At 39.1% G+C, this 23,669-nt stretch overlaps 1 protein-coding gene across 1 annotated transcript in view; it reads right to left on the reverse strand.

Moving 5' to 3' along the window:
* LOC101942787 (connector enhancer of kinase suppressor of ras 2-like) overlaps positions 1 to 23,669 on the reverse strand; it is a 547,551-nt gene that overhangs the window by 45,216 nt on the left and 478,666 nt on the right. Inside the window, exon 19 of the mRNA XM_065556812.1 lies at positions 17,012 to 17,083. Coding sequence (XP_065412884.1) covers positions 17,012 to 17,083 — 72 coding nt within the window. The remainder of the gene's footprint in view (positions 1 to 17,011; positions 17,084 to 23,669) is intronic.

Here is a 23,669-nt window from a genome sequence, read left to right on the forward strand (position 1 = left end):
CAGAACAGACTGTTTAACAATGGTTACTAACATTTCTGAAGCAATTGCTGACTTCAGGTGTAAAACATGAGGTGATTCTGTATATTCTTGTCTACACTAGAGATATTTTTTAAGTGTTCTCTGCCATTGCTAACAGTGGATCAGTTCATAGCACGTTTAATTGACACAGTGCTTACTACAGTGGTGGCTGCAGGGTTCAGCCTACACCAGGGCTTCTCAAATTGCTATCTCTGGTGGAATTTAACTGTGGGAATTTTAAAAAAAAAGTCTGTATAGACAAGGCTTTAAGGCTTGAGCCAATAAACATCTGCACACAGATTCATAGATGTTTAAGGAGACAAATACACTCACCTACTCTGACCTTCTGCATAATGCAGATCTAGAGTATCACCCACTAATTATTGCTCTAATTCATAACTTCTGATTGATCTAGAGCATATCTTTTAGAATGACATCCAATCTTGATTTATAAATTGGTGGGACAGAGTCTTGACAGAGGAGAGGTCATGTAGACTCAAAACTGCATGGTTTAGAGTATCCAAGAAGTTTTACATTTGAGTGAACTTGAGTCAGTCATCTAACTTCTAAAGACTGTTCTGTCATTGCCCATCAGTCCTAATCTGCACACTTGTATTGCTTCCAGAGTTGACACTTGGGTCTTGAAAAGCTAAAAGTACTAACAATTACAACATCTAGTCTCTGCTTCAAGCAATTTTTTGACCAAAGAAAATTTTAATTAATGATATTTTATATTTTTCCCAATTTTGGATGTACTTACATTAAACACTGGATAGTAGAGATATAGAAGAAACAGTTTAACTCAGCTAAATAAAGTAATTAGTGGACATAAATTCGAGAAAGATCTAAATTCAAGAAATACTCGCTTCCTCCTTTAATTGCTTCTTGCTGTTAGAATGCTAATTATTCAGAATGGAAGCCTTTAAATAAAATTTCAGTCACTAAATAGTCTATCAAATTTTGGGGTATGTAATCTAAGGATAAACTCACTAGCCTTAAATACCTCTACATCATCATGCCTCCTAGCTTCATCCTCCTGACCTTTACATCTCCATCTACTCTGACCCTCCACGCCCTTCTCTTCCTCCTCACACCCCCTGCATTTCCATCTGCTATCTCCTATTTTCACACATTCCCCCTACTCCCTCACTCATAGCACCATAATTCTTTCTCCCCAAAACATTCACATCTAAAAATTAATATGATTTGTAAAAGTACCTATATACATATAGATACATATCATAGGATGCCAAGACATGCTAAGTAACCACATAGCTGTATATTCTCAACCCATGTGTTTTGTTCCCCAATTTCCCCTACACTGATTGCAACTCACTTGTGTGGCTTATCTCATATTTGCATTGTAAACTAGCTCTTTAGGGCAGAGAATATGTCCGTTTTATTTGTTTGTGAAGTGCCTACCCTGCTTTGAGGAGTTTATAAAAAATTCACAGAAAGTTAGAATGGAAAAAAATAAACATAAGTAAAACCAAATAAATACATCTTTAGTATCATAAGGATTCCCTTAAGTCATTTATTTAATAGTTGTAATTTATTCTGTACAATTTATATTGCCACTTTGACTAAACTTTATATTGCATCCTTGCACTACAGCAAGGTACTTAAGTACAATATGGTGTTAACTACAATGATCTATATCAGTGGTTCCCCAACTTGGGCCACTGCTTGTTCAGGGAAAGCCCCTGGCAGGCTGGGCCGGTTTGTTCAGGGCCGACCAGAGGGGGGAGCAAGTGAGGCAATTTGCCCCAGGCCCCGGGCCCCGCAGGAGCCCCCACGAGAATATAGTATTCTATAATATTGAAACTTTTTTTTATGGAAGGGGCCCCCAAAATTGCTTTGCCCCAGGCCTCCTGAATCCTCTGGGTGGCCCTGGGTTTGTTTACCTGCCGCGTCAGCAGGTTCGGCCGATCGCGGCTCCCACTGGCTGCGGTTCACGACTGCAGGCCAATAGGGGCTGTGGGAAGTGGCGCGGGCCGAGGGGCTTTCCCTGAACAAGTGGCAGCCCAAGCTTGAGAACCACTGATCTATATGATATAGTAGCACTTTAAAATAATTGATTGTGTATTATGTCTGCTGGCTTTTCACTAAAAATTTCTTTTTTCTACGTGAGATTAAAATGTATATTCAACAAATGCATGTCAGGAAATTGGGCAACTATTATTTTGACCATTTTCTAAGGTAGCATAGGTCATATATACATTTGGTTGAATTAGCATTCATGTAATATGTAAGGCTAAACTGGACACATGTCTTACAAACATTCAGTCCTTTATTTTCCTTGAAGGAAAAAAAATCATAACTGACTTTCCACTCAGAAATAAAAGGGTAAACAGACTCGCATTAATGAGCTCATCTATCCAAATACATCAACTCTTAGTATGCAGCATTTCTGCTATTGTGTCTGTCACAGTTGCTGGATTTTGATAAGTAAAATCACTCATGGGATAAAACTAAGTATTCTCTCTGATTTGATAATTTGACATGAGTCTGTTGATCTTGTTTCATGCAGTGTCTACTTAAATTTGTCAGGCCAGCAACAGATGAATAAGCCCTAGACAGCTTAACAGATGACAAGTGAACCATAACAATTCATGGTCTCTTTGTGTGTGCATCTATTTTATGCATTAAATGGGAATCTTTTTTAAACGTCACCCTATCAAATGAAGGCACAGTTATGTTGTTTTAGTCAGAAGCCTGTTTTCCTTGCCCTGCTGGCACTATTAAGCCCATTATTTCTATAGGGGAAATCACTGCTTTGAAAGCAGAAAAACATCTTCATATTGCACAAAAATCACAAGTGTGCCACAGAAAATACACTAAAAATAATTTTATAACAAATTGTGGTTTTAAAAATCTGAAAACAGTCACACGGCACTAAATCAACTGGGAACTCATTATTATTATTAATAATATTTATATATTTGTTTTGGTAGAACTCACAATGTTCTGTGCACTTTCAAGACATCCAAGAAAGAATGGTCACTGCCCCACGGGGCAGGACTCTAAGAAACATAAGCTGTTCCTTAAAAGGAATTTGTTAAGATAATTTTTTTAATATTTTTAAAAGTCCTTATCTGTACTCCTAAATAACAACTTGGACAATTAAATAACAGTAGCTTTAAAAATGAAAAAAGAATTTCATCGTTTATTCTGTATGGTTTTGTATTTCATTTTGATTAGATTGACCAGTTCTATTCTGATTTTCATTACCACAATAGGGGGAAATACTTAATTTAAAAAAAACAATAGTATTCAGTGCAAGTAAAAACAAACACCACCACCCTTCACCTGATTAAATATTTCTGTTACCTCATTTTATTTTATTTCACCAAAGCACCAAAATTTTGGGTTTAAGCTACCTGACATAGTCCCTTTCACAAAATTCGTCCATATGTTTTTTTTCATTATACTGACATGGAACTCTTTCAGGCACTCAAAATGCAGAGATACTGTTTAGTTACAGAAACATAGCTATATTTTCCCCTTATTTATGCAATTTTGTGCCCTCTCATTCATTCTAGGGTGTTATTTATCTAATCACTTTGTTTTATTTTCAGTTAATTCTTCAATATCTATGCAGTTTACTATGACTGGATCCCAAAATAATTCTATGGTTACTACTCAGTAACTATATTCTGAATATACACATTTCTCTTTTCTATTATAATTGCTCAGCTTTGTTTCCTGTATTCAGTTCTTTAAAACTGTTTGCCAGTAACAAAGATGCTACCTCAGCTTCTCACTTCCTTCAGCTGAAGCAGCAAAGACTTCAACATTTGCATGAAAATGAAAAAGGTTTATAAAACAATGTTCAAAAACTCAGACTTATTCACTTCCCTTCTCCCTGACTAATCACACTTCTTGTGATGTCAATGGGAGTTTTGTTTACACATAAAACCGGTGCAAACCCCGTTATGACACACTGAAGCCATTTGTAAACTGATTAAAATCAATGTAGCTTAATTCAGTAACAGGATATGTGGTGATTTAATTAAATCGATTAAAAAAACTATTTTAGTTAAACCAGTGCAAGTTTTGTATGCAGCTCAGCTCTCATATGGAAGCAGGATAGGACCTTTCTTGTCATCCTTCTACTTCCACACACAATCCTTCTTTCCTCTCTACAAGCTAGGCAGGGACCTTGTTCCAAAACATTAACTATTTGTGTACTGGGAGTCTGTTTTCCCTCCTCTTTCAACTTAGTTTTGAAACAAAATAAATATTAACCAGAATATACTAAAGTTATTGTGGAGAGAAGATTGTTGCCAATCTATATGGAGGGGAATAGGAAATGGGGAAAACGTAGGAGAGATGATATAACGGAGTGGAGAAGGAAAGGCCATAAAGGTTTGCATATTTTTTAAACAACTTACAATTCAGCATTTTCACTGAGGAGTTTTCCCTTCCGTTTTTGTGGACGAGTTTTCCCTTCTGTTTCATTTAACATTTGCATATTTAATAAAAACAATATAGTAATCAGAATGTGTTTCCTGTTAACGCAGTGAGCCTTGAAATCATAGGGAGTTCTGTTTAAAAATTTATGGCACAATATAGTACCATAGGCTGGGCTCAAAACTATTCAGCCTTGGAATTTATTTTCATTTCAAATTAAGAAACCCAAAGCAATAAAAAGGGTAAAACCCAGGAAAAGTGTAACACACACCAATAATATAATAAATGCAACAAAGGAAAATAAACATTTAAAACTTCACGATTTAGTTGTCTACAAATATGCCTCATTTTACTGCCAAGTATTAGCTTCTGTATACATGTACCACTTCCCTTTTACTGGATACAATGTTAGACCTGCTCCATTGTGTGTGATCATGTAGCCTTCCAGTGTCAGACTCACTAGCCTAATACTAATACAGCTAAGAAAGAAGTGCGTATGAAGGAAGATAATGTTGTAGTATTATGGATTTTTACAGGAATCTTCCATGCATAAGCAGTGGTGTAGGAGAAAACACAAATATTCTTGAATAAAAATTGGACTAGTGGGTGATGAATGCTAGCATCAATGGCAGAACTATTATGAAATCCAGTTTGGGGCAGTGGCTCACCTGGCTCTAGGCTCTCCCATCCTCTACAGGTCACTAAAAGGCTTGGGCTGTAGTGCTACCAATATGCTAATAATACTCAGAGCCAATGTCTCTCTACTTTCCCAGTGTCTGGGAATGGGATGAGAGGCAGATAGCTAATATCCAATCCACAAAAGATGGAGATGAAATTGGTTGGTTAGGAGAAATATCCAGAGGATGGGGTAGAAATTATAGGTTGAATTTTAAGATGGATTTCAACCCAGGTTCCATTCGTTGGTACAGTTTTTACTCAGTTTTTCATATACTATGTTATCATTCAAACAGTGCACCAGATACTGTCCATTTATTGCCATCTATTAAATCCAGAGTAATTTCACGGACTCCAAAGGAGTTATTCTGGTATATACTTGTATACCTTAGAGCAGAATTTGACTCAGTAAGTTCATTTTACAGAGTAGATTTATCTTATTAGAGTATAACAATGCAAATCATTGTTGTTACCACTGTTATATAATTGCAACAAATCTTATACAAAATGTGACGCGTGGCTAGAAAGGCTTTGAAGCTTGCAGGCTAATTGACCCAGATTCAACCTTTAGGAACATATTAGTAGATAATATTTGTGGTTTTGTGTGTTTACATATATATTGTTAGAGGTTAACAATGTAATCAAACAGTCCCTGTCTATGCTGTATTCTGTTAATTCAGAGATCAAAAGGAAATATTAACATTTAAATGAACTATAAACACAGTGATATCACTGTATTCATCTCTCATTGAAATGTATAGCAAATCCCCTGAGAATGGTGGAAAATGGGCAATTGTCTTATGTTAATCTTTGTAGCTAATTACCGGTGATGCTTAGGAAATAGGTCTACTTCAAAGTCTCCATGATTGCCTATTGGTCACCTCAGGACTCTTAGCTGTCAAAGATCACCTGGAACTGTATAAAAATGTCTTGGGTCCTGATCCTTTTTATCTCAGATCTGCCTGATGCTTCATGCATGGGAAGCTTAAATCCTAAGACTGAGATGTCCAGTTCTAATCTGGATCACCCTGAAAATGAACATTGGACTATACCTATAGACTAATTCTGTAAGAATTCTTTGCCACTACAAAGCTCACTGTCTCTACTATGAATCTGATCTCAGAACTGTACTCTTGTCTGTATACTGATCTCTTTCTCTTTTCTTTTTAAAGAAATTTTAGTTTAATTAGTAAGATTTGGCTGTAAGCGTGTATTTGGGTAAGATTTAGAATATTTATTAATCTGGGAGGTAATGTGTCCGATCCTTTGGGATTGGTAGAACTTTCTTATATGATTAATAAGATTTTCAGTAATCCTCATCATATTTGACCTGGGTGTCTGGGAGGAGGCCTGAGGCTGGGTTGCTTTGAGGGAACTGTGTTGTTGGCTTCTGGGTAACCAGTGAGATATTATAGAAGCTGTTTTGTGCTGGCTTGGTAAATCTAAGTATTGGAATATCCACCAGCTTTGGGGATGGTCTGCCCCATTCTTTGCAGTTCATCCTAATTGAGTGACATCAGCGTGGTTCCCTGGGATCCCGGTCACAGTGATACATCCTGAATATAATGAAATATGACAGAAAATAGCTCATTTAGCAATCCTAAGAGAATCTCAGTTCCAATATAGTAGGGCTAAATTGAGCACTAATAAATATCTGCAGGTGCTACTTAACATTCAGGCTACTAAGACAGCACATCTAAATAAATACACTAAATTTTGAGTTAAAAAGAAGATACAATCATGACAGGCTTTTTTGCAAAGGAAACCTTTCATGATGCTCAGTGATTTGTCTAAAACCAGTGTGTGTGGAAGCCATAACTCAGGGCAGAAAGCTGAGGTATATTTCCTCTCCACATTGAGGGAGGGGGGTAAATTTCATGAGCTTATGCTGTACAGTTCTCTGTGCAGTGAAAGACGGTATAATTTTGTGTTTACCCACCATAAAAGAGGTGTGTTCCTTAGGAACTGGGAGATGCTCTAGCTGTGCCTCCCCATGCAGAGCTGAGAATCTGTATGCACTGCAGTTGGGTATATCCCTACCTGTATGTGTGCTGTTAAAGTTCAGGTTGGAGCCTGGGAGAGGGCTTTGCAGGCTGGTCACAGCAGTACAGTGTAAAGGGAGTCCAAGCTGGTGGTCTGGGGGCGCTCAGTGGTACCCCAGTTCCAGGTAGCACCCCGAGGGGAACCCATCACACATACATCACACAAGGTGTATTAAGAGTTATGAATATATGCTGGTATTATGACTCAAGTGTGTGTAAACCAGGTATGTGAGAGGGAGTTGGTAAACATGTCTATCCTAAACAAAGGAATGTGTGTTCCCCTCAATTTACATGTAAACAGGACCATCAGGATAGCAGTGGGTGATGGCAGGAAACAGAACAATTTGCATTTCAGCAATCACAAGTGGGGGAAGAAAGAGCATGGAGCTTCCTTCACCACAGACTCCATGTCACCTTCCTCACAGCTTGAATAAACTGTATTGTGAGGGCTAACCTTTAGAAGAATCAATTTTAAAGGTTTACTCGTCTATGAAGACAGAGGGTCTCAATCTCAGGTGATAACTAATCAACTTATTGCATACCATATTATTGTATTATAAAAGTATATAGAATGAGATATCTGAAAGCTAATGACGCACGTGATTACAGTTCACAATGATATTATGTATTAACACTATATGAGGAAATATGAATACTTAATGATATTATGTTTTAAAGTCTTTGGCCAAACTGAGAGAAGAAGGTTCCCTTCCAGACAGGAGAGAGATAGCTACTTACCTGTCTTCTATGTATATTAAGCATGGGGGAATCAATACCCAATTTACATACAGTGGGATGGGAAGCCCTCAGGAATAGAAGAACAGCATGTGGTCATTGAACTTTGGAAGATATAAGCAAAGACAGAAGCCATCTTTGGCAGCTATCGTTAGACAGACTCAAGGGAACAGAGATCTTGCAAGCTGAGAAAGATGGGTTCTTCAGCCAGAGGGGGACTGAAGTTTCTGGTAACTGAATATAGGTGAGAAGCCATCTTGATCAAAGCCTTTATCTTGCTATATCAGGTTTTAGATGCACATTTTCACTTTTATTTGCTTGTAACCCTTTTACTTGGCATCACTTAACCCAATGGCTCTCAAACTTTGTTTTCCACGGACCACTTGAAAATTGCTGAGGGTCTTGGCAGACCACTTAATGATCTTTCCAAATGTTGTTTGCACTGTTAGCTAACAATTATAATCACAGTTTGAGAACCTCTGACTTAACCCATGTCCTATTGTTAATACATTTATTTTATATTTACTATAAACCAAGTCAATGCTGTTTTTAAATGAAAGTTAAGTTAATAAGTTTGTCTCTCTAGAGGAACAAATGGACCATATGTCTTTGAACTGTCCAGGAAAGGGCTGGACATTATAGAGCACATGGTTTTTAAAAATTTGGGATTGGCAGTATTTTGGGGTCACCTTGCTGGTTGTCACCAATGTTGGTGGAAGCCAAAGAGGGGCTGTAGACAGGCTGCTTGGGTCAGAGCTGCTGAACCAGGGCTGTCTAAGCACACAGACACTTGTAAACTAGTTCTGAGCATCCAAGCAGGGCCGGCTCCTTGAAAGGGGCGGCCAATCTTGGAATGGCGGGGGGTGCTCGGGGGGTTTTGTTGTTGTTGTTTTTGTTTTGGCTGGGCGCGGCTCGGGGGGGTGAGTTGTTTGTATTTCGGCGGCATGGCGTGGCGCTGGGGGGAGTGTTTCGGCAGCGCGGCACTCACTTTTTTTTTTTTTGGTTTGGTGGGGTGGCGCTCGAGGTTTTGTTGTTGTTGTTGTTTTTGTTTTGGCCGGGCAGCACTTGGGGGGAGGGTTGTTTTTGTTTCGGCAGTGTGGCGTGGCGCTCGGGAGGTGGGGGGGGTGTTTCGGCGGTGCGGCGCTCAGGGTTTTTTTTCCCCCTAGCGGCGTGGCGCTCGGGGGTGTGTGTTTCGGCGGCACAGTGCTCAGGGGGGTGTTTCGGCGGGGCGGCGCAGCGCTCGGTGGTATGTGTTACGGCAGGGCGGTGCTCTTTTTTTTTTGCTTGGGGCGGCAAAAAAGTTAGAGCTGGCCCTGCATCCAAGGCTGGGAGGTACAACAGCAAAGCATTGTGAAGCATCCAGGGCTGCAGGGCTATTAGTGACAAAACCCCCTCACTGATCTGGATTGCACCCTCAAACATTACTGTGGCACAAGGCTTTTATCAATTTATAAGCCACCAAGTAACCAAGCCAAGTGAGAGATGAGTTAATTAATTTCATTAATTCATTTTTAAGAACACAAGAGTACTCATGTAGACCTGACAAAACTGCATGTGCACATTAATTTTGCAAAGCAAAGTCTGTCTGCAACAAGCAACACAGCAGGAACAATTAATCAGCAACAGAACAACTGTATGTGCTGCAAACAAGTCAATCATTACCAATCAGTATTTAACTCTTTCAGGAAATTAGGACATGGTATTAAAGAGAAATTGAATAATTGTCACGTGTAAAAAATAAATTAATTGCTTTTCAAGTGAATAAATGCTGAATCTGGAGTGAGAACCTGAAGTAAAATTAACTAAATGCCATTTGACTAAAGTGGATGTATTTTTATGTTTTGGATAAGAGAATCTCCAATGATATGGTCAGATTGTTCTCTTTGTCTCCATGGAAAACTCAATGGAATCCTACAGGTATAGCAGGAGTGAGTAGTGACACCTCTGTAAGATAATACTTCCTCATATTTCACGGAATCCCTTTGTTGATGGTGAAGGAATAGAGCCAAGGGGATAGGTACTTGCTGTGCACTGTTCTTAGTCAGCCCCAAGCCCTCTCAAGAATACCCTCTAAGTCTGTGGTGAAGAGTGAGGTGGGGGCAGAGTCACCTAAGCCAGTTTTTGTCCATAGTTGGAATTCTCAAACTGGCATAATGGGGACAGAGCCTGGGCTAGCATGTGATCCAATAACTCTAAGATGGGGTGCATCAACTCTGAAGGCAGTGTGACAAAGTTCCTCCTCTACCTTGGTGGGTCCTGCGCTTATTGGCAGATTTGCTCGCTTCACAGATTCACCCGGTGGATCAGGAAACAGTCCAGAGACCTTCCCCTCTGGTAGAAGCTATAGTCCAGGTCAATTCCTCCTGTGTTTGATCAGGAGTTGAGAAGTATGGGGGGAACCCGGGCCCGCCCTCTACTCCGGGTTCAAGCCCAGGGCCCTGTGGACTGCAGCTGTTTAGAGTGCCTCCTGGTACAGTTGCACGATACCTACAACTCCCTGGGCTACTTCCCCATGGCCTCCTCCCAACACCTTCTTTGTCCTCACCACCGGACCTTCCTCCTGATGTCTGATAACGCTTGTACTTCTCAGTCCTCCAGCAGTACGCCTACTCACTCTCAGCTTCTTGCACACCTCTTGCTCCCAGTTCCTCTCTCTCACACACACTTCCTCTCCTCTGGCTCCCTAGCTCCCCCTGGCTTGACTGGAGTGAGCCCTTTTATAGCATCAGAGGGGCCTTAATTAGAGCCAGGTGCTTAATTGTCTCACCTGACTCTTAGCAGGTTAATTGGAGTCAGGTGGTCTATTAGCCTGGAGCAGCCCCTGCTCTGGTCACTCAGGGAACAGAAAACTACTTATCCAGTGGCCAGTATATCTCCCTTCTGCTACTCTGCTGTTCCCAACTGGTCTGGGTCTATCACAGAAGTTAAGTGTTAGATGAGTTACATGTTAACATTGTTAACTATTTCATTGTTCTTAACTCCAGCTGAAATTTTCCATTATTCAGGGAATGTGGATAGAGTTTGAGCAGAGTACTATCATTTTCCTCCCCAAAACTGATCCCACCGCTTCTATCGAAGGAGCTGAGTCTGAAATTTCAACTACAAAAGCAGTAACAGTGAATTCAAGTTTTGACATAAAATTTCAACCATGGCATGCAGAGATTCCTTGAGCATTACTATTTTAAGCGTGATTGTTAAAGTGAGACTAGAATTTTAGTGTTAATACCAACAAAAACAGCAGCAAAACAAGAAAACAAAACATTTGGTCTACCACAAAATTTGGAATTATACTGGGAATTAGGAAGATAGGAAAGATCTTGAAATAACAGAAAGGCTTGACATTTTAATAACTTATACAGTGCAGCTGTTTAGAGACTTTTTAAAGCCTCATGGGAAACTTTAAGTCATATTCAATTTAGAGAGAATTCTGTTAATATAATGTATATGTTTGTAGTTCTGTTGCCTTTTCCTTTATTAATAAGAATATCTGCATAAGAAACATCACCCTTATTCCTTATTAGTTTATCCATTTATGTAGCTGCTTACCTTCTACCTGAAATCACAATTCTCTTTTTCTGACCTCACAACTGGGGTTATGGTAATAATGTCATCAACAGACTGCAGATTGTAACTTCAGGGTGGGAATAAGCCACATGCACAAATGACCTTTTATAAACAAAGCTGCTATTTTAATATAAATTTAGTACTAAAAAAGCAAGGGAAAATAAATACGCCTCCTTCCACAATGTGATTTATAGGCAGAATTGTCTATAAAGAGTGTGTGTGTGTGTGTGTGTGTGTGTGTGTGTGTGTGTGTGTGTGTGTTTTTTTAAAGCATTCTCAGATGAAGTGTCAAGCACATTTTAACACTAGTGGAACTCATTCTTAAAGAGCTAAAGACCTGCTTCATTATCAAGTAGAGTTTTAAGAAACCATACAAGTGTGTGATGTACTGATAATGAATTGTGTTGTACATTTGTGTAGCAAGATAAAGTAAAAGTAATCATGGTACCACCACCCCACCTATAGTGAGCTACAGTGGTCTCTATTAAAAGATCAGTTTTTACTTATTGTTGCCATATATAATAATATATCAGACAACTATTATTTTCTGTACTGAGAAATAATTATGGTATCTCACATCCTATTGTATAATTGTTGACAAAATGATGACTTTTAAATGATGATTATTGTTTATGCAAGAGATTCCCAAACATCCCACTCTTCCCATACTGTATGTTAGCAGGTACTTCTATGCCTCAAATGTATGTACAAAGAAGATCACATTTATTGTAAAGAAAACAGTAAGAAAATTGAAACATTCAGAGAAACAACAGAGGTCCTGATCCAAGCACACTGTAGCTAATGGAAAGATTGTTCTTGAGTCATAAGCGCAGGAATTAGGGATGCAGGGGGTGCTCCAACACCCTCAGGTTTTAGCTGGGTCCTGGCCTGCCGGTCTCCCAGTGCCCAGGTCCCAGCCCACCAGCCCCCAGGTCTCAGCTGCTGGCCCCCTGGTCCAGCTAATGGCTCCGGGGTGGGGAAGGGACCAGGGGTAAGGGGGCTGGCTTTTAGCACCCCCACTATTCAAAGTGTTCCTGAGCCACCATCTTGAGTTCAATGGGATTGGATTAGGCCCATAATGGACACACTAACCCCCCATTTCGAACTAAGGTACGCAAATTCAGCTACGTTAACGTAGCTGAATTCGAAGTACCTTAGTTCGAACTTACCACGGGTCCAGACGCGGCAGGCAGGCTCCCCCGTCGATGCCGCGTACTCCTCTCGCCGAGCTGGAGTACCAGCGTCGACGGTGAGCACTTCCAGGATCGATCCCAGAAGATCGATTGCTTACCGCCAGACCCGCAGGTAAGTGTAGACCTACGCGATATGTCAGAGGAATGCTACTTCTCTAGAATTCTACATACACTCTAAAACAGTTACACTTAAAGTGAATATGTACCATCAGTAATCAACACAGAAAACTAAATAATTACCAGCCTTCTCTTAGCTGGAACACCTTTCAAAACTCCCAAGACAAAAGACATGTATTTAATATAACCTGGACATACTACAATAACTTACATCACTCACTAGCTTCAATCTATCAATTGTAATATTAAAGCCCATATAGGACAACCCACATTTCAAAATCAACGTGCAGACAGGAGATTTTTTCAGATACTACTTATAAGAATGTGACCATTATAATGGAAGTACAATGGCAGAAGCTGTCACTATACTCTGAACATTTGCAGTGAGAGTAGAACATCAGGCAGGCCTATGTAGAAGAGCTCTGCTGTTAGTATTTGCCTATTGCAGACTATTATCTAACTGGGATTATATTTTTATATTTATTTCATGTGTTTGTTTAACTTTGGAACTGAGAGACGGTTTTGGCATGGAAGTGCCTTCATTTGTGTGGGAGCCTGGAACCAGGCTGGAGCTCACCTCTCGTATTAACAATGTGCAAGTCTTATGCTGTAAATATGAGTGTAAAAAACGTTGCTGAATTATAACACAATATATCAATATATATAGTATACATTTATCTGTCTATATCCCTGACTCTTGAGGTTTTCAAATATTATTGCATTATTTTAAATGTCTTTCTCACTGCCTTTTTAAAATGTCTTTCTATATATTCTGTAATAATAAATACCAAGATAATTAAAACAAATTTTATACAGTATGCAATGTGTTTCATTTTAATTAACTCTTATTTAAAAAAAAGTGAGAAGCTTCAACTACCCAAGTGTGTTCATATTATATATTATGCACATACATACACACAATAAGAATGAAGGTTACTAACTTGTAATTGAAGTTCTTTGAGATGAGCCTCTGCATATTCATACTTACGGAAATGCACCAATCGGTGTAACATAGACAGTACAGCTTTCTTCAAGCAGTGCCTATCAGAGTGCCTGCGTGTCACCTCCTACCTTTCATGAACATTCTGAGGGTGAGGCTATAAAAGAAGGCACAGAGCCCTCTACTGCCTCAGTTCCTTTCAACTGCAGCACAGTACACTACAGAAGTGAACCTCTGGATCCAATGGACATGGAGCTTCTCTCTTATTACCGTAATAGTTGTTAGTTCTTCTGGGTAATATGTTGTTGTTCTTAGAATTAGCCGTTTACAGGTAAAGTTAGTATAAGTTTTGTCTCAGTTCCTTTCAGAAGAGGATCTGAAGAAGTAGTAAGCAGGTTTCAAAAGATGTGCTTCCTGTCTGTCAGTTTCCCCAGCACTGGATGACTAAGTAAGGTACCTAGCATGTGTCGGCGAGGAACATTATTCATCTAGATGTACAATATATTCTACATTTATGTCTAGAGTATGCTAGGAGAAACTCAATAGACTTCAGGCACTCTTACTTCAGGAACCCCATCAGCTAAACCTTTCCAGATCTGAGAAATTGGCGCATAAAGGGAAGAGACCTATGTTGGTTCTATCTTCAGCACTTGAAAAAATTAAAGTGCCTAGGAAGAATGTTGAATTGGCACTGGATTTGCCTCCATGTATGTTCACACCGCTCAGAGGCCAGAACTTCAGATCTGCTCAAGGGTTCTAAAGTGCTTGGAGCATTTTCTTCAAAGGTGTTGAGCAAGCATAAGACTACGCCTTTGGATCAGTCAGTTGTGGTTCTGAAGAAGAAGGCTGCTGATAAAAGAGCCACTGTTAGCAGGGCCTGATCTCAGACAGGCAATTCATCAGATCCATCTGACTTGGATTCATCTTCCTCCTTTCCATGACAGACATCAGGATTGGGTCCATGAAGCACCCCCATCCTTGGACCTGAACCTGCAGATACAAGAATTTCCCTAGATCTGAAAACATCTAAAGTATCAGATTGATACCAGTAGTTTTATTAGCTTTGGCACCAGTATCAGATCTGAGAAAGACTGTGAGTGGTCCATCACAGTCAGTTAAATCAGCCTCTGGATCAGAGCGTCATATCTTTTGTGGAAAGAAGAGAGAGGTTCCAACAGTGGTTATTTCTCAATCTTCTACTCCTCATTAAAGGTGCAGGTTGGAGGACATTCTGAGCTTTACTCCAGAGTTGTCATGGCTTCCACCTAAGATTCCTACGAGATCACCAGGCAAATCTTTCTGTCAATTCAGACCTATCCATCTTCTGGTTCCAATGTTATCTTCTATAAGCTCTGTTACCCATCCAAGATTGGATCTACAAATAGAAGAGGATCGGGACAGATCTGCTCAACCTAGACAGCCTAGGTTTCAACTACCTAGGTCAGGGTTTATGGATCATTTGGATCTCCTTATCCCATGGGCATGTTTCCATACGGGTGGTTTTGGCAAGAATGGCAGCCTTGAACTCCATGGCCATACTGGCCTCCAACTAGGAAATTTATGGGATCTCCCCAATATGACTGATAAAGAGAGGCTCCTGTTGCTAAGAATGAGAACATATCAGTGCCTCTGGATTCTGTAGCCCCAGATCCATTAGTCTGCTGCTACTGTAATAGGTGATGTTTGTCAGAGGAAGATGAGGAAATAGTTGAGCATATGGAACATCAGCAGTTTAAGATTGTTCTGATTTGTTCCCAAATGAAAATGGGGGCATATCCTCTATGTTTTCTCCTTCTGAAGATGCTCTCCAATTGTGTGAGCTAGTGTGGTTTCAACAATAAAGTTACCTTTTGAGGCTGTGGAGGAAGCTTCTCATCTCATGTTTGATATTTTGGGAACTCCCTCAAAAATAGTTTCTTTCCCTATTTTGGATTTAAAAACAAAACAACACCACCGCCAACAACAGCCTGCAAAAACTAGTTGGTCCAATTCAGCTTTTTGTCCACTCATTTCTAAGAAAGCTGATAAACTGTACCAGGCTGTCATATCCCATTACCATGTCATTTACGGGATAAGATGGAGAAGGTTCTACCGTCTAGTCTGCATCAGGTGGCACATTCCCATGAGTGGGAATATGCAGATGCCACTCAAAGAAGAACCTGGGGTATATTGTATCTATAGTTTGCAGGCAGATAAAGGTATAATACATTATTGGCCCAGTCCTGGTCTATGGACTTCAATGGAAGAGTCAGTATCTGTAATATACATGGCCCTAGTTTTCAAAGATGTGCATGTCTAAGTGCTCACATCCAATCTGGCATATGAATCCTTACTGTATGCAAACAAGCAGAGATTACACACACACACACACACACACACCAGAATGTGCAGGAACAACCCCCAGCTGTTGTGTATGCACCAGGGATGTGTACACCAAGGTCTGCACACACATAAGGCAAACTCACCTTGGAGAGTTTGGATCAAAATATGTTGTTCTAAATTGTAAAGATTAGTGAGGACAAAAGTGACATTAAAAACAATTATAAAATAGCATTTGTTGGGGAAGCAATCACATTTGCTGACAAGTGATCTGAAATGTGTGGCTTTTAGAGCACAAAGCAAATTCTGTTTTCAGGTACACATTTGTAGCCCCAGGTTGTATGCATGAAACTGACAGCTGAGTTCAGATACGCACCTATGTATTTTCAAACTAGGTAAAACATTAAACACTGTAGGTGAAATTTTCAAATATGAAAATCCCAGCCCTTTTCTATAATTGTGATAATAGCAGCACAGTTATGGAGTGGTATGGTTACTAAGTGTGCAGTTTGGTTTAAGATATATAGCTCTTGCTCACTGGAAGCATTTGGCCTTCAAATGTCGGCCTTAGTATTTGTAGGCCTAATCCTGCAAAATTTATGCACAGAAGAAACTTTACTCAAGTGAGAAGGTTCATGAACTTAAATGAGATCACCTCAGCGGAGCAGAGTTACTAACATGCTTATTTACAGGATCAGGCCCTGTGGCATTGCAAAGACCATTTCACATGTATTGTTTCAATCACCACATATAGAATAAACTGAAGAATTAGGCATACATTATAACACTATAGGCAAAGGCATGAAGTCACATAAATCAGTTGCAAAGTAAGGAGCATATATTGAAAGCACTGTGAATCTGCATTTTATGATGTTCCCTCAGTGACATGTGTGTTCCTAGAAGAGCTGATATATTATATTTTCCTTATATTGTGCTATTCCACATATCTCAGTAAAATTATTAGGGTAGTCCTATGAAGAATAGAAATAACTTACCTATTCATTTCTTCAAGACAGTCAGTTGCAAAGTAAAAGCTCTTAATTTTTGGGTGGCATGCTTTGAAGGCACTGTAAAACAAACAAAGGAGAAAAATGTAGTTTTCTTTTCAAATAGTTTGTCTATAATGACTTTATTGCCCTTTGTTGATAAATTTACATGATGAGGTTGAAAAGTCCTCCTCAGACTTACTTGCTCTTGGGTTCTTCAGAATGTTATAGAGTTACACATACATTTTGCTATGTAAGTTCAATGAAAAATGATAAAAGACAAAAACACCTTATCATCTATGGATGAAAACTTTTCAAAGTGATCATTCTTTAATTGATCTCTCAAGTCCTCATCCTCAAAGGAAACCTGAATAACACCTTCAAAAGATGAGCCTGGGAGCTTAAATTCTTAACTTTGATAGGCACTAAAAACCATGGACTTTATAAAGACACTGGATTTATGGCTCATTACAACAATCTGTAACTCACTAATCACCCTTCCCCTCCTATGACTGCAGAAGTATTAACTGGCCATTTCACCTTGAATGGTCTCCTACAATATGTATTACTACTACTAACGGTTCCAATGTGTGGAACTAAACAATCAGTTCCACCTTATATTTAGCTGTGACACTGACTACATTTCCCAGGCCTGACGAAAAGCTCTGTGTAAACTTGGAGTAGGTCTACACTTACCCCCGGGTCCGGCGGTAAGCAATCGATCTTCTGGGATCGATCTTCTAGACAAGACGCGATAAATCGATCCCAGATCGATCCCGGAAGTACTCGCCGTCGACGCCGGTACTCCAGCTCAGCGAGAGGAGTACGCGACATCGACGGGGAGCCTGCCTGCCTGCCGCGTCTGGACCCGCAGTAAGTACGAACGAAGGTACTTCGAATTCAGCTACGTTATTAACATACCTTAGTTCGAAATGGGGGGTTAGTGTGGACCAGGCCTTGGAAGCTTGCCTCTTTCACCAAGATAAGTTGGTCCAATAAAAGACATTACCTCACCCATCTTGTCTCTCTAATATCCTGGGACCAACATGGTTACAACAACACTACAAAAAAGATCCGGTAGCACCCAGGATAAATTTACCAATTCACTTCTGCATTTGTTTTGTCTCTCTAATCAGGGGCTTTTAATTCAAATTGAACTTGATGGCAGCAATCTTGTTACTCTGGGGGATATAAGAAATATATGCTTTGCTGACAAGTGAACAAAAATGTGGAAGCTCTCATTAGTGGGGGCCACTCACCCCTGAGTTCAGAAACAGCTTCTAAGAGTGAAACTTAAACCATCCAAACCTCGGGTGGTCTTGGGGTTTGTAATTTTCTAGCTTTGATATTTTTTGTTTGTTTCTTGTAGTCACAATGGACCCAATTAACCCCTGATGTAACTTCATGGAAGTCAATGCAGTTACATCAAGAGTGAATCTGACTTGATATCTGAAGCTGTCATCAGCTGTGTGGTCAATGTGTTATCTTTCACATACAACTTTTTCACAGATGAATTTTCTTGCTGTCTAGATTATTTACCATTTCTTCTGTTTTGGGACCAGTCTCTGGCTAGTGGTTCAAGATGTGTATATCTCTTTGCATCTATTGTAGCATCATTCTCTTATAAAACTCCTGGAAAGGCATTCAGCCAACAGTTTTCTGTTCTTTCACTAAAGAATTCATCCCAGGTCACTGCAGAGCTACTGCTAATATCCCACAATGTGTAATCTTTCATTTCCTGAAAGGCTGTCATTTCAGAGTAAATATCCACTGTTCATGTAAAAAAGTCACTTCCTCTGTTACAATTGCTCTGGCATTAGTTAGCAGAAAAATGAAAGAAATTCCTTAGTCTGTAGTTTTGACTGGTAAAATGGATAAGATGAAGAGTTGTCCACTAGCAAAATAACTTTGGAGGGTAGAATAGGTGATGATTCTGCAGGTGAGTATGTGACTACAGAGACAAAACTCTGTACTTTACATAATTTATTAACCCTATCTTCAGTTATCTATATGTTTGTTGAGTTTACATACTTTGCTGCCAGTATTATATGCTTAAAGCATGTGGGATTTGCATACAGAAAAAATAATCTAATTTTATTATTAACAATACAATGTGCACAAGTCTCAGGCATCATTATGAACAGTCCATGCTAGCACTGATCTTGGATTCAGTTGATGAGGACTTCTGTGAATCCTGTTTTAGATTTCATATGCAATAAACTGTGGAAGTAACATTTTGTTCATGATAGTTAATAAATGTCAAAAGTGTGTTTGTCTTAACAATACTATATACTGTATGATACTCCATAAAATTCCCCTTAAAATATGTGCCTCCTGCTATAAAAAAAAGTGTGTGTAGAGGCAAAGAATCATGCTGATATATTCATTTTTAAAACGTTATCTTAGCTCTATTTTAATAGAAACTCAAGTTAATGTGGTGCTGTGAAAGAAACAAGACTGACAATGTTACAGACTGACACCCTTATCTACAGAACAAGCAAGCTTCTTGCACCCAACACTGCAAATATGTCTCAGATCTGGTCTATGAGATCATCTCGTGAAGTAGGCCTGTAGTTCATTATTCTTGCGTATTCAGTCCTTGGCTTATCTTTTGACACTGCCCGCATGGGTTCCAATGATATGGACAGCTGTCCACCAAGAATTGGATTGAGAACCCCAAATTATTTTCCATGCAGGTCCTTAAAACAGGTATCTGATGAAAATACATAGACAGTGAACCTAGAGATGAATGGCTTTGTATCCTATTATTAATTTCAAAATCAATTATGTGGAAAACCATGGGGAGGCTTAGTCCTTCAAAGTTAATGGATTGTTATCTAAAAGCACCCATTAAAATGATGTATTTTGGATATGCTCCCTAACTTGAAAAATGTTCTTCTGCCAATGTCCTGATCCATCCAGCATAGTCAAAGGCAAGCATCATGCTCCACAACAGCATTTATCAAACTGTTGTCTGCGGAGCACTGGTGGTCTGCAGAGAGCTAGTTGGTTACATGGCGCTCCTTTTTTCTAGCTGCTTTTACAGGCTAGAAGTGGCCCACTTCACTTGTCCATATACTTCACTGAAAGAACAGCTTAGATGCCTATAAAAGGAGCTGGAAAGAAGAAGGAGTCCTAGTATTTGTTGCTGTGTAAGAGGATGCAAAGAAAAAGGAACTGCTGTCAGGAAGCAAAGCCACCCGTGGGACAATAACAATTAGCTAAATACTCTATTATTTGTTACCACAGGGATGTTGCAAAGTAAAAATTGGAAGGTAAGTGGTCTTCCCAAGTTAAGGGGCAGGTGGCTTGCACAAAATTGAGGTGAGGTGCCCATCTGAATGGGAGCAGTGGTGGTTCACAAGACACTGTCATTCACACTACGAAAAAATATGATAAACCCTGGTGGTAACATGGTGTTCAAGGCTAGGAGCTAAGACTGCTTAGTTCTAATTCATTCTTTGCCATTTATTATGCAGCCTTCGGCAAATCACAAATCTCTCTGCCTCAGTTTCTCTGTCTACAAAAAAGGGATACTTACCTCACTTGGTTGTTGCAATTAGATAACATTTGTAAAGTGCTATTTAAGTCCTAAGTGCTCTTATCGTAGTCATACCCACATATCGTCCCACTTCCTTCATATTAATTCTTTCATTACTGATTATCTTTAATAGCTGGATTCTGTAATAATGGCTTTAAAATTGTTTCTACATCTGGACCAGAATTAATTTTATATTTAAAAAGTATAAATATAAGATGTCCAAGGACATGATTTTGATTTTACATCTGCAGGTATGTTTTCACAAACACCAGAAGTTTTTGTATGTACACAAACTTAATGTTATAAGGTATGCAGGAAAATGCATGTGAAATTAATCAGGCCTAGTCTGATTAGAAGATCCAATAATATTGCACATGTGGAAAGATGGCTAAAACCAAAAAACACACAAGGGGACTAATTCATGTTACTACTGAAATAAATGGAGTTACACCAAGGAATAATTTGACCCATCACATATGTATTTTGTACAATTAACTGAATACTTTTTTTTATAAAAGCAAAGCACTCTATTTATACTTTAACAAGAGGAAATCTCCTTTCCTTCTGTCCTCTTCAGAATCTGATCTTATATCAGATATCGTATTTGTTACCTCCAAATACCTCCAATGTTATTTCATTTACACCAAGGGGAGTTGGATTAGGCCTTGCAATAATGCCATTTATGATGCATTTTGATGGTTCCAGATATATTTAGCCTCTTTTATTAACAGTTTTCCAGTAGCAGTGTGGGGGTTATGTGCATGCACACATGTACATTTTGCTGCAACTTTATTTATGTGGTGTTATTTCTTTAGCAAATATATATGCTCATTGTTGAACTCCTATAATGGTTCATCATAATCTGTACTGTAGTGTATCTAGAAAAAGGTCCTTTAATAAATATGGTAAAAAGCAAAGCAAACAAAATGAAATTACTATTACTTTATAGTGACATTATAATTTATTACGGGTTTTATCACAGAATTTACTACCATAATAGTGAGTTTCATGTCTTTTTACTGAATTTCTGGTATCATTGACATCCTCTTGCCCTCTGAGGGAGGTTGAATTCTGGCCTCAGGATTTCCTCAGGCAGAAGGGTGATGGCTATGTATTTTTTCTGGGTCCAGGTTTGTGCAGTGTGCAATTTCCAGGTCTTTGCTGAGCTACAGAACAAGTTTCTTAAAAGTGTGTGCCAAACTCTTTTGTTTGGGAAAGCCATTGGTGCGGCATCAAAGGAGTGTCTTAATATTTGTACTTGTTTTATATAAGTGCAATTTTAAATAGAATCTTGGCTGCACTGTTTTACCGTGAGATGCCTAGAATGGCATGAGGGAAAGCAGCCGTAAGATTACAGGCTCTGTCCTATATTCCTAGTGCTCTCTCAACTCCCATTAAAGAAAATGGCCCCAGCTCCTTGGCTAGTGTACTTCAGCCATGCTTCATGGACTTCAGTGGATTGACAGATTTATATTAGGCAAGGATTGTAGTCAGTAGGCCTGATTCTCATATCATGCTGGCATCAGGCGAATTTAACTCCATTGATTTAAATGGAATAACTTTCATGAGGTCACAATCAGGCCCAATGGGAATTGTGAACATTCATCACCTTGCAAGACTGGCCCAATATAGTACATATAGGTATGCATCTTTTTTTTAAAAAACCTCTGCTTTTCCTGAGTCATCCTCTTTTGCAATAAAATAGCTGTTGAGAGCGATACTAGCTTTGTGTAGCTCACATTTCCATAGTTGTATGATAGGGGATATTCTTGACAAAGAAACGAAGTCCTCAGGAAATGAAGGCATCCATTATTTTGATTACTTATGATATATTCCATGATTAATAATATTTTGCAATATCTGAATTAGAATACCCAGGCTTGTATGATAATTAATAGATGTAAGAATTGGCTCAGCAAACAGTAAATATATAGCAACAGAGGGTCCTGTGGCACCTTTGAGACTAACAGAAGTATTGGGAGCATAAGCTTTCGTGGGTAAGAACCTCACTTCTTCAGATGCAAGAGTCTTGCATCTGAAGAAGTGAGGTTCTTACCCACGAAAGCTTATGCTCCCAATACTTCTGTTAGTCTCAAAGGTGCCACAGGACCCTCTGTTGCTTTTTACAGATTCAGACTAACACGGCTACCCCTCTGATAGTAAATATATAGTTATGAAAAAAGCTGAGATGAACACTAGTGTTATTAATATCCTTAATGTAAACCACACTGTAATATTTACCATTATGATTTATTCTGACTTTCAGAGACACAAATCAAAGCTATGAAAATCCCAGTTTCGCTGATTTCTTCTACACCCCATCATTAACATTAATACATACAGTAACAGAATTTTCCGAGACAAATGCATTCGAAGGCGGTAAATGTGGAAACAGCATAAGAATACAGAATCCTCTGCCTGTACAAATCTGTTGGCAAATTAATTATTCATTGGGGTGAAATTCACCCCTGGGCAATGGCTAAGCATAAAGCCCACTTAAGTCTCACTTCAGCCCATGAAACAGGACTAAAGTTACTTACAGGCCTTGAGCTGGCCTTGTAGTAAATGTTAATTTCACCCATAGACATTTTATACTCTTATCTCACTGACTGATTACTGGTCATTTGTGGATGATTCAATTGTATCACAATCTGTTATGACCAGAATTTGATGTTTAATGAAGTTATGAGGACAAAATATCCATTGAGAAATGAGTTATTAATACCAGTTGGGGAGATGATGTAAAAGTTAAAGTAAATAAGCAAAAGTACAAAAACACTGTTAATATTAAAGACTAACAGATTTATTTGGGCATAAGCTTTCGTGAGTAAAAACCTCACTTCTTCGGATGCATAGAGTGAAAGTTACAGATGCAGGCATTATATACTGACACATGGAGAGCAGGGAGTTACTTCACAAGTGGAGAACCAGTGTTGACCAGTGTGAAGTAACTCCCTGCTCTCCATGTGTCAGTATATAATGCCTGCATCTGTAACTTTCACTCTATGCATCCGAAGAAGTGAGGTTTTTACTCACGAAAGCTTATGCCTAAATAAATCTGTTAGTCTTTAAGGTGCCACCAGACTCCTTGTTGTTTTTGTAGATACAGACTAACACGGCTACCCC

This window comes from Chrysemys picta, chromosome 9 (assembly GCF_011386835.1).
Source record: "Chrysemys picta bellii isolate R12L10 chromosome 9, ASM1138683v2, whole genome shotgun sequence".
NCBI lineage: Eukaryota > Metazoa > Chordata > Testudines > Emydidae > Chrysemys > Chrysemys picta.